The 12,073-nt window shown below is 38.6% G+C and overlaps 1 protein-coding gene across 1 annotated transcript; it reads left to right on the forward strand.

The window, feature by feature from the left end:
• Positions 1-315: 315 nt before the first annotated feature.
• Positions 316-11,810, forward strand: RB195_011828 (uncharacterized protein; the record flags this gene model as incomplete). Its single annotated transcript, XM_064193410.1, has 9 exons — positions 316-378; positions 2,810-2,853; positions 5,372-5,492; positions 5,674-5,755; positions 6,854-7,026; positions 9,919-10,096; positions 10,938-10,990; positions 11,052-11,168; positions 11,700-11,810. 9 exons carry the CDS (start codon positions 316-318, stop codon positions 11,808-11,810), a joined length of 942 nt encoding a protein of 313 aa, XP_064050993.1.
• Between the last annotated feature and the right edge of the window lie 263 nt (positions 11,811-12,073).

The raw sequence follows: 12,073 nt of genomic DNA on the forward strand, positions 1-12,073 counted from the left end.
TGCAGTTATGGTCATAAATAACAATGACAGACGTGCAGAGCGTTAACGCGCGGCGAGACCATGACGTAGTGTGCAGAGACGCAGAGCGACAGCCGAGCGAAGGTCGTCGCGGTGGCGGTCGTCGAGCCTGGAGTGTACATACACACACACACACACGCACACACATACATACACACACGCTTCGTCTGATTTGGCGGCATTGCTGTGGTGTGTCCGTGTGTGACTTTAACGTCGCCATTGTGTTACTTACTCCTGAATACGTTACGTGAATTTCGCCGACGACGACAACGACGACCTTCACCGACTACGACGACGATGGAACCGCTCGAGGGAAATGTGTTCGCGGTCGAAGCGTTACTAAAGGAACGAAAACGAAAGGTATTCGGTTTTCTTTGGTTCTTTTGCTCTTTTTGCTGCTGCCTTTGCTTTTTATTTTTGCAGTTAATGCCAATTTCTAATCACGTGTTTATTCATGACATAGGATTTTCTTCTTCTGATGTTGCTAAGCTCTTCCTAATTCACCAGCGCGAATCCTTCGCATGCGATTACGTGCATCCGTTACTTTCAACGATCGATTCACATTAATGTTAATTGAGAATTTCTACACGTACACCCTTTTTCCGATGTTGAATTTGTCATTTGCGATTTCTTTGATTATCGTTATCATCCATAGGTCGTATATCTAAGTACATTCTTAGTAAAATCCTACTCATCATCATAATTCATGCGATTTCTGTGCTTTTATGTTTTTTTTTTCTTCGTTTCTTTTTGTTTCATTCATCTTTATTCCAACGGTTTTCGAAAAGAACTGTATTTTTTCGGAAACGGAATGATTCTGTTGATTTAATTGGAGTAGGTATTGATCGAATGAAACGAATCCCTCAAAATTTTAGCGAATTATAATCGCTAGAACTGAGTCATGTTAACGAAACGTCAAGTGGCTCCTCGAATGAACTCCTCTATCGATTTTTTGACAAACGCTCATATTGGTGGAGTATAACTTTCTGAAAGAACCGCGTTCTCCTTTATTTAACGTTTCTTGTTCAATAGACATGTTTTCACTTTTCTTATTCGATAATCTCTGTTCTATTCCTATGCAGCAAATTTAAAATTTTTTTCCTTTTTTAAAAAGATTTAACTGGAATTGTTTTCTCTATGGATTTGCACGAAGTACAAAGTTATGCGACAACTTAGCATAAAAGGTGATCTTTGAGTGTTTACGTTTTTTGTTTTGTGATGCAATCACAGCTTTTTTTAATCAAGATCAGAGACGATTATTCTCAATGATGAACCTCAGCGAAGAATTTTAGTGACTCCACTTTTCCTACGAAAATACCAACCTACGCGATCTCTACAAATGTATTTGAATTTTTAGGTTCTAATTTTTCTAGTTACAAAAAAAGAATCCGCAACTAATGCTGCACAAATCGTTCGAGTACAAGTTATGCTATCGTTTCAACACGAAAGATTACTATGAGATTTCGTAATGAAAAATCTTCAAGTGGATGTTCATCGCTTAAATATTGAAATTTTGCGCCAGTTTATTTCTTTCTGAGGGTTTTATTTTATGAATTTTTTAAAACTTTTTCTTAATTATGGTATTTGAATGTTTTTCGAACACTAGCGAATGATCGTTGAATTCCCCATTACGTTAAATGGAAATCGCCTCGATATTTCTCGGTTGTATTTCATCGTTTCTTTGTTTCATAAATTCTTCATTGTTTTCTTGTATTTCGCCGTTATTTCCGACGTGTTCAGTGGCCGGGTCGCCGCAATGAATCGATCGGCGTTGCGTTGTTATGCCATGGTACTACACAGCCCGAAAACTAGTTTTGATCGCTTTCTTCTAGTTAAATCTCTTTTCAATTATGAGAGGTCACTAAATAGGTCAAGTTAAGGTTGAGTTTGAATCGTAAGTTCATAGAAGTGGTTCTTTTCAAGTTCCGTATGCGACTTTCATTGGATAGCGTCGTCGCCTCGATCAGTCCGATCACGTCGTACTTGATCTGCTTGGCTTCAGATCTTCAATGACCACTTAGGATGGAATGTTTCATGTTTCGAAGTAATTATGAGACCATATTTACCGCTTCTAAGATCCATAATGATGAGTGTTGCTCCTTTCTTTGTTTGTTTGCTGTGCAAACAACAGATGCATACATGAACTGAGTGGTCTGTTGAAGTGCACGTTAGGTATCATTTATCATAGATATCATCTATATATGCTAGGGATTTAGTGGCTGGATGAGTATCGCTGGTTATAATAGCTAGCGAGCGATGACAGTTTTAAATCTGTAATTTGCGTGGCTTTTTATGAGTCCATTTGGTTTATCCATTGATTTTGCAACTCATATCCATGTTCCTACAAATCATTTATCATAGAAAAGTACCTTTCTTCGCTAGTTTTCATTTGTAATGTTTTCTTTCTCTCCTTTTTTCTAAGTAATTCACTACTCTCCTATTTATTCATCTTCTTATTAATACAACACTCCCGTTTCCTTTCGTATTAAACTGTTGGTTGGTTCCTTAGATTGACTACGGTACTTGGCGCAGCCGATGAACCCAATCGCGGCAACTAGTCGCGATAACGCAATTTACTGTGTCAGCATTGCATTCTTTCACTGATAATCACGTGATTTTGCTTTAATGACATACATCGATGTTGGCATTTTCTGCAAATACATATGGGAATAAATAATCTCCAAGTCCTCTCTTCTTGAAACCTACTCGTTGGCGTAACAAGAAAACATAAATGTGGAGATTAATTTTTGAAATCTGTACTTTACACATATGTTATATGTAATCTTTATAGGGTAAAGTGGAATATCTGGTCAAATGGAAAGGATGGGGAAATAAGTGAGTTTGTTTCTTGTTAATCATAATCATCATCATTTTTTCTCTCTCGAGTTTTCATATCGCTAGTTTTTTTTTTTTGTTTCTTTTTTCTTGAGGAAGGTTAGCCTTCCTAAAACGGTCACACAAGTGATCTTGATGATCATCACCATGTCAGTTCTTGTTGCGTATTCAAAAGTTTCACGTTTAATTACCAAAATATTAATTGTCTTTACAACTTCTATGAACCGATACTTGTAATGTTTGTTAGTGACGTTTGCTACTGTCAGTAGCTTTTGCACCGACCTACTGAAGCAGTGCTACCGTTTGCACGTAGTTGCATTTGAAACCATTTTTGATATTTTTTTTCTCAAGTAAAATTTGCAAGAATCAAAGTCTGGACTCTCTCACGCAAGAATCAGAATTTGGAGTCATGCGCGTGACGATATTTCGTCAGTGTTTTTATTCTCCAGAGCTAAGCTTCATACCAATTCATCGGTCCCTAGTCTTATACGGATTTATCGAGCTGCGACCGTGGTTGAAAACCGCCTTAGGCCTATGAAACCTCTCATCCCTGGGGAATGAAAAGGTTGATTGCCCCGAGGCGGTTTTGAAGCGCAGCTGCAGCTCAACCTTTTATCAAGTCGTCTTTTGACAGAAATTGATTTGTTCTCCACGGATTAGCTAGAATGTGGTCTAGGGTACTTAAAGATGATCTTTTCTTCATAACGTCTCATTTTTCTTCCTTATTTTTCTTGCCACGACTGTTTCAAAACATTTGTGATTGTGATCAAATCATCATATAACGGTTTTTGGCGAGTTTTGCCTCATTGTCTTTCATCTGGGGAATGGAACAGCTGTTAAAATGACGAATCGTGCTTCAAAGATCGTAGGCGCTTGCATTCGTGCATGCTGGATGCACTCGGCAGCAGCGAATCGATGCGACCAGACACTTACGTTCGTGCGAAAATTGCACCAGCCTGCTCTGTGTCCCTAACACGCGCCTCATTGACCGCTCTGGCTTCTTTGATCGCCCTCTGGAACAGTTGGAAATTGGCAGAATTGCCAGGTTGTAATAGACAGGTGTAGACAACGTTTCTGGATGAGAAATGAGTCTTGGTTAGATTTCGTTAGTTAGTCCACCAAAATTTTCCTATTATTGCGATTAACCAGGATATTTTCTGAGATTTTGTATTTGATTTAGCACATAATATTTTGTGCTTGAGTATGATTCAAAAGACTGAACGGGGAGAGTAAGAATCTAGGAGATTCAGTATTTTTTCGTGCTTACGGTAGAGTGCAATTAAACAGCAACTATCTGTTGAAAGTAGTTCCAGTCCAGCTTCTATTTGAGGATATTGAATATGGAAGTATTGTAGAAGTGCTTCTACATTGCTCTTAGCGATATTTTGGAGATAGGCCCGTTCATGTGCCATGTGTAGTCTAGTACCTACCGTAATCCGTAATTATACGCTCTATGGCGCATGAGCTCTCGTTAAGGGTGGCGGCGTCGATGCGTTTCCTTTCTAGTGGGACGGAAAGGTGACGTTCTCTCTTCCTTAGATACCAGAAAAGAGATGTAGTTGCGATTGTATTGATATGAAGTACTTGGGGATAAAGAGATTAGACCGTAATGAATGTCGGCAAGTCAAAAGTCTCAGATGCAATTATTGGAATTGAGGAAATCTCATGATAGAGGAGTGCAGTGAAAGCTAACGTAGACGTTCGCTTTTTATTACTCAGATTATCCACCCATAATTTCTCTGTTTTCAGAGGAAAGTTTGAAACTTCATGGAAGAATGAAACCATGAATAGATGTAGCAAGCAGAATTTTCTTCCGTTTTATGGTGGGATGTTTATGGCAGATATGAAAACTTATGGGGATTCAAAGTCATAGTACAAAAGTGATGGAGAGACATCAAGTTAAAGGACTGATGTTGAAGACTGGAACCGACCTTCATCAATCCCTTTGATTCTCTCCTTGCACTCTCTCTTATAAAGATTGCGCACACAGTTGGTTTTTAATGCTAAGCTGCGTTTTGGCAAATTGCCAAGTTGAGGTAGAAGTTTGGCAGGAAATGGAGAGAGCTTTTGTGCAAATCGAAGCATCACACATACAAAGTTTTCCTTCTCTAGAGCACTCTGTACTGAAGAAGTTCGGGGATTTCCTTCAAAACAGGGGATCGACCAAAGAGCTGTTTTAAATTTTTCAGTTAATAGAAGAAGTTTGTGGCTTATTTTGCTGCAGAATCGCTGCTGGTTGTAGTAGTAGTTAGTAGTGTTTTTCTCTATTTCATTTATTGTGTGCATGATTATCTTTCATTATTGCAGGAAAACTTTTTTAATCCTCTTTTGCGGTACTTTAGTTCTCAAAGATCACAGTTCATTGTTATTTGAATATGTGGATTATCGTTCTAGCAGTTTAATAGCATGTACTGTTGATAAAGTGGAACAATTCTTCAGCTTCTTAAACATCACACACGCACTCACGTTGATATTAGTGGAAACTATTAACGGATGAATGTATTACATCAGCTTGCAGGCACAACACATGGGAACCTCGTGAGAATGTTTTGGACGACCGCTTATTCGAGGAATTTCAAAAACAAAAGCAAAAGAATAAGAAGAGAAGTTCCAGCGGCAGTGTTGGGAAAAAGTCTGATGTAAGTGTTTGTTTGTTGATTTCTCTCCCAATTATCTCCATGTTTTTGTATATTTTCTATGTTGTCAGTTTCAATATATCTTCTTTCTCTCTCTCTTTCCTTTTTTTTCCCTTTGCGATTTCTTAAACATCAATTTATCCTCGATAGTGATCAGATGACCGCGTTTTTGCTCCATTTGCAGACAACCACACCCCCGTCGAAACGTCAGCGCCGATTGGCAGGTGGCGATATTCGCGATGAAAGCAGTGAAAGCAGTGAGCATGGTAAGCAGAGCTATTCTCTGTTCAATTTCATGGATTATTATTAGGATTATAGGGGTTTTTAGATGCTTAACTTTTACGTCTTAACGTTTATAATCACTTTTATTGCTTTTGGATAAATTCTATTTATATTAGCTGTATGGTATTACAAAAGAGAAACAAATCAATTTCTTTACTACGGAGAAACAAATTCATTTCATTAGAAACGTCTCACCACTTACCCGATCTAAACATCGTTAGACCACCAGTATGTGAAGTTTGGCCGTTGAATGGCCTTTACGATCGTGCCGAGGTGTCATCGGTGTAGAATTTATAGCGACGCACGAGCAAATGAAAGCAAAAAAAAAAGATTTTATGGACTTCGAGATTCCTTTCATTTTTATTTTTTGTAATGCTGTAACTGCAAGCCAGCACTAGAGTCTCACATATTCTGTTAGTGTTATTTAAAGTCGTTTATGGTTTTACAGTTGCTGAGAAATATTTGTACTAGTGAAAAATGTTCGAAAGATGCTGCAAATGAGGATATGAGAGCTTATTGGCTTTCTATGATCAAAAAATGCTCGGATTAGTTTTAATGTTCCAATCTAATGCAAATTAACACTACGCTGAGTCGCCCTCGAAATTTTCCATCTAGCCGAAGATAGGGAGCAGTTTTCTGGATTGCGAACATGAAGTTATTTTCTTTCATGTAGTATCATTTATTACCACGAAATATTCGCGTAAATTAATCAGTGTGAGCCCTGATACATGTTTTGAAGTTTAAAGGAGTGAGTGAGGATCAGTTTTTGTTGAGATTTGCTCTAGTAACCAGATAATTGTACTCACACTTCATTGTGAGATTTCGTGCAATATTCCAATAATTCTTTTTCTTTTGAGATTTTCCACCCTTTCACGTTTGATTGTCGTGCACTACAAGATTAGAATACCGTGTATTTCATTTATTACTTGCATGAATGTAATCAGATTTGCTTTTATTTCCAACTTTAGACAACAATAAATATCAAAATATAACAAACAACTTATTTCTTTATTTCTTCCGAATACTGCCTTCGTATTTAATTTTCAAAATTTGTTGCATTTTTGTGTAGAAGGTAGTTACAGATGAAGAAATCGAATCTCCTTCTACCTCTACAGCAGCCAAGGACGAAAAAGAATCAGATGTGGATCAAAGTTTCGTTTCTGATGAGAGATCTGAAGCAGCGGATATTCCGTCCGAACGCGAAGAACCACGATCGGAGGACACTGTAACGCCAACGACGCCGCACGACACAAAGGCAAGTGTTGCTGTAGACAGCTGTGCTAATGCGCACGCACCCGTTAATTACACTCCAGCCTGTCTCAGTTAGGTGCTGTTGACACATTCATGGTGAAAGCGTCATGCTTTATCTGCATACCTATTAGCTTGCATAGAGAAATGACGGCGGTAAGTGGACAGATGTTAGGCATTTGAGCTCTATGCCAAAAAGGCGGCCAAGGAAGATACGGTAGGCCGTAATCCGGCCAGTATACGGTATTTTTACGTAATAAAAGAATGGGGTGATATTTTTGAGTAGTAGTGTCTACGCGTGGGGCTATTATAATGTACATATTGTGAGCTGTGTGTGCTGTCCGTTGTGTGCAGCCGTTGCTAGTGAATAGGGCCTCTTTTATATTGGATGAGTATTGGTATGAGAGGAGGAGAGAATAGAGGCCAAAGGAAATAGAGGAACAACCAGTGAATGTTGATTAGGTTCTGAAAATGGCAATGGACAGTATGATGAAGGAAATGTGTTGCGTCGTTCTTTTGGTTTTGGTCTTTTCAGTGCTCACGTGGTTTCGAAAATTATGGAAATTTTCACGTGGATTGCATTTTTCTCTAAAGTATGCTTCAGTTGAAATTCGTTTCCTTTCCTACTTTTTTTTGAATGAGATCGACAACTGAGAGTATATTTAAAACTCATACGGAACAATATCTGTCCCGTCTTTGAATAGTTTTGTTAACAAAGATGTGTTAGCACCTTACTCACTCCAGTAGTTCATCAATGCAAATTTTTTACTTCTCTATTAATTTGAAGTGACAAACGATAGGATTCGATGTGGCCTTTTCTTTACTTTTTTCCACATTGCACTCTCTCCGTTAAAGATCTCATTTTAGTTGACATTCAACATTGTTTGCTCCTTGTCAAGCGTTCCCGACGTTGTTCTCACGTTCAGAAAGTAAGATGATAGTAAACTTTCTAGAAAAATTCCGAGGATCACTAAATTCTGTTTTGAGTCCTTTTTTCATTTGCATCTTCTACGTTTTATTACATGAACCGTAGCGTTAATAATGATACGATGCTGATTGCTTTGTGCGCTGCTCGCGGTTGCAGGATACGGTGGACTATCCTAATATTTGTCAGAGGTCACTTACCGGTTACCGTTGACAGCAATCCAATGCCGATTGTTTCTGGATAAGTCGAGAAACAATCGACGTAATATGGCCGTCAACGATATTCATCCTCTTACTTCACGGGGGGTAGGGGCGCATAGGTTATTGCGTCCTTTCTTGACTTCTTCTCCGCTGAATAATTATGTCTCATTGTTTTGATTTATTTATTGGTAATATGAGATGTTATAGTGTAATTAATTACGCAGTTGATTACGGTATTGTTGTGTTTGTTCGATTACGTATGCATTAGCTGTCCCTAACATGATGAGAATTACGCGCAACAGACATAAAACGCTCTTTCAAATTTAGAGCTGTCTTTTCTGAATCGTAATTATCTGTAACGCTAATCGATTGGAAGTGCAGTGTAAGCGTGACGTTCCGCAGAGAAAAAGTCATTGAAAGAAGAAGAAAGGAGGAAAAAAGAGAAATTTTCTTCCTCAACGTTAGGCAATCAATAACGTTGGCAAAGTGCCAACTTCGTGTGTGCGCCGTTCGGTTGATGTATGCCGCATGACAAATAAACATCTCGCCTACCGTAATCGAATGCTATCGCGTCGAATGTACGCGTTGAGTGGACTCTTGAAGTTCTTTGTACATATGCAAATTGTGCTCTATTTTATTCGTTGCCGCGCATGGTGCACGGTGCAAATGAGCATTTCATCGCCAATCAGATCTAGCATTAGCGATCGGATTAATCGGATCTCTCATTAGTCGACCTATTGTCGTTGTTCGGCTTACGCCACGCCCTTAGGAAGCAATTCCACTGGGTCACTGCGTGATGAGATGCAGGTCGCACCAGCTGGCTACTGCTCAGCCGCATTAAACGCTCGGCTCGTTGCGTTTGCATAAGAAATTCGGGCGCATTCATCTAACTCTAGAAGTACTAGTAGCTAAAAGCGTCACTGCGGTTGCATGTACGAACGGCTAGCCTCCGCTGAATTATCGACTGCTTAGGAGGTGATTATGAAAATTGGCAGATCCATTAAGATCTCAAACCTCAAAGAAAATCTCTGAAATTGCGTACTAAGAAGTATACATTTGCTGCTATGGGTGTTCTCCGTAAGAAGATGATCCGGATTGTACCCAGAGGAAATCCCAAAGCTTCCCCACGTAAACATCTTGTGTGACGTCCTTTGCAGTATTAAGAAGAAATGAGCTTTTTTTTTTGAGCGTTTCATACACTAATGAGAGTCATGTGCAAATCTCTGAAAGAGGAGGAAAACTGCAGCAATATCAAGCCACTGTTATGATACGTTAACACTCACGTTGTTTCTGCTGCGGATGTTCCGATGATTCCAAGAAAAAAGCACTTTCGAAGGTTATTAGGTTCGCTTTGGCAAAGGGTGAGCAAAGACATCAATCACTTCATTTGAATATTTCTGGACGTTTTTTTCCTCAAGAGTATGTATATCTATGTCTATTTCCATGCTCTTGAGTTGCAACAGAAGCGAAAAAACAGTTTTTTTTTCTAACATGCGATGTCATAGAAACAAAAAAAAATTGTTGTTGACTTAATTTCGAATGAGTTTGAAGGAAGGGAAATTTGATACGAGTCGTTGAAGTCTCATCTCATATATTCAGCCATGCAGCTGCGCTCTTTCTCCTTCTTTTTTTTTTGAAAGGGAGGCGTTAATGTGAGGTTTTTCAGATACAAAAAAGTGAATGGGCATAAACTGTTTGGGGTGTTGAAGAATTTGAACTCTGCTTCAGTAAGAAAAGCATGAAATTTTATAAGCGCTTCTATAACTAGTTTTAGGGCTGCTCCAAAGATAAAGCTGGTCCATCTGAAGAGAAAAATCTGAAGAGTGGAAGTGAAAGAAAACGTGATGAGACGACGACGGAAGCAACTGCGGAGGTAGTTATCGCGGAGTCCAGCGAAGCTAGCCCCGATCAACGTATGTTACGACAACTTACGGAGCAGGACTACCTTGTTGGTAGGTGAATGTATTGTACCTTATGGGTTTGTCCTTTTTTTCCTTGCTTATTAATTCGATGTGATGTGTTGGTAGTTCTGTGTTTTGGAGAAAACACTAGAATCTTCTTGTCAAGGCGGTAATTCTGTTGCTAGACCGATTGTGGTTTTATGATCGGTTTTTGTGGGTGGTCTGCACCAGAAATCAATGAAACGTATCCTTGTGTGCAGCGTAACGTAACACTATTTTCCGGATCTGGTTGAGTGCACAGTTTCTGAAATTTCTCAATTAGAGAACAAAAATTTTGCTGATCGAATGTCTAGGAATCACAGATAATTGATAATTGACGCGAATTTCGTCATTTCTAAAATGCGAAATTTATCGACCAAAGAAAGTCCCTTTTAACAATTGTTGGCATGAAATCAGCCTTAAAATGTGATTTTTTTTAAACTTTTTCCGAACTAGTAAAAGATTTCTCACCAGTTCCTCATCGTCTTCGACTTTTCATATCATTTTGTCCCCATTCAGTTTTGTTAGAGTAGAGTTATGATGTATGTATTCGGTAGTTTACAGTGTGAGCATCTGTGCAATTCTCGAATGTTTCTTTTTGTATGCGTGGGTCATTACTTTTTTCATAAATACGGTATATGTTATCGGCTGCTGCAAATTTGATTAACCTCAAGGCCGCAGTATATTCTACTGCGCTGGTTCGCTCGTTAATCGACGGCGTTACCGTAATTATATTTGTCAGTCGGACATCTTTAAAGAACGCACAAGTGCAGTTCATTCTACTCGCGGACAAAATGTTTAAATGTTGTTTCACGTCAATTCAAACATACCATCATTGGAAGATCCATTTCAGGCCATGTGACGTCAGTGATGGAGCCAGTGAAGGACGGAACGATGAAAGAGAAAGTGAGCTTAGATTTCAGTCTTTTATCGGTTCTTCATCTAGTTTATGGTTTTCATGCTGCAGGCGTTCATAGCCGGCGGCACGAGTCAGACGGATGGCCTACAACAGATTCAACTCTGCGAGAATGATGAGAAACGGCTGCGAATCGAGGCTATAAAGAATGAAATTCGCTCGGAAACGGTTAGTGGTGATATTTTGGAGACCTCAAGTTGTATATGGGTTAATGCCCTCGCTTATCACCAAATATTTCGTATCGGTAAGGGTAAGGAAAATATCACGGCCCTTGAAGCTTACGCTTCTCAAGCAACTTGAAGCACGGATTTGAATGCTCATAATTACAAACGTTAACCAGGATTTCCTCTGATTTTCCCCTTTTCTTCCGCATAATTTCTACTATTTTCATTGATACTCTTTAGCGGTTGAGTTTATATTTACCTGGTAATGGTGCTGTGGATTCTTTTCTTTAATGCTTCATAGCGGTTTCGATAGTTTTCTTAGATCTTTGGATTTATTTTTATTAATTTTTGCATTCAATTTGTGCCTTTGTTAAGTGTAAATTTAATACAGCAAGCGACTTGATTTCCGTGTCCCTTCTGGAATAGAATTGTTTTATATTATTTTATAAGAGAAAAACATGTATTTAATCCAATTATATCAGTTCTATAAAATTCCCGCTAATTTTATTGCTTCCTTATTTTTTTTATCTCTTAGATTTCGTGGACAAATCCAGAGCGGCCGTCTGAGCCGTTTCAATATCATGGTAGCATTACGATCACAGATGTGACGGTGAATGGACAAACATGTCAATTTATAGAACTTTAGAGATTGTGTGAATTTTTTAGAGAAAAATATTTATTACTTGTTTGATTTGACCAGAAAATCCATATGTTCGTATGTATGTTCCAGAGTCAATTCCTCCTTTCTATATTCTTTTTCTTGCATTTCTCTTTTTTGTTCAACTTGTTTGATTGATCATATTTATGTTTAATTTTCGGTAATCTTAACGTAGATGTGAACTGTGGCCGCCATGTTTCTTTCAATTTCTTCTCTTCGATGAATTTTCCAAGGATTCACTATGATTCTGC

This window comes from Necator americanus, chromosome III (genome assembly GCF_031761385.1).
Source record: "Necator americanus strain Aroian chromosome III, whole genome shotgun sequence".
NCBI classification, from domain to species: Eukaryota; Metazoa; Nematoda; class Chromadorea; order Rhabditida; family Ancylostomatidae; genus Necator; species Necator americanus.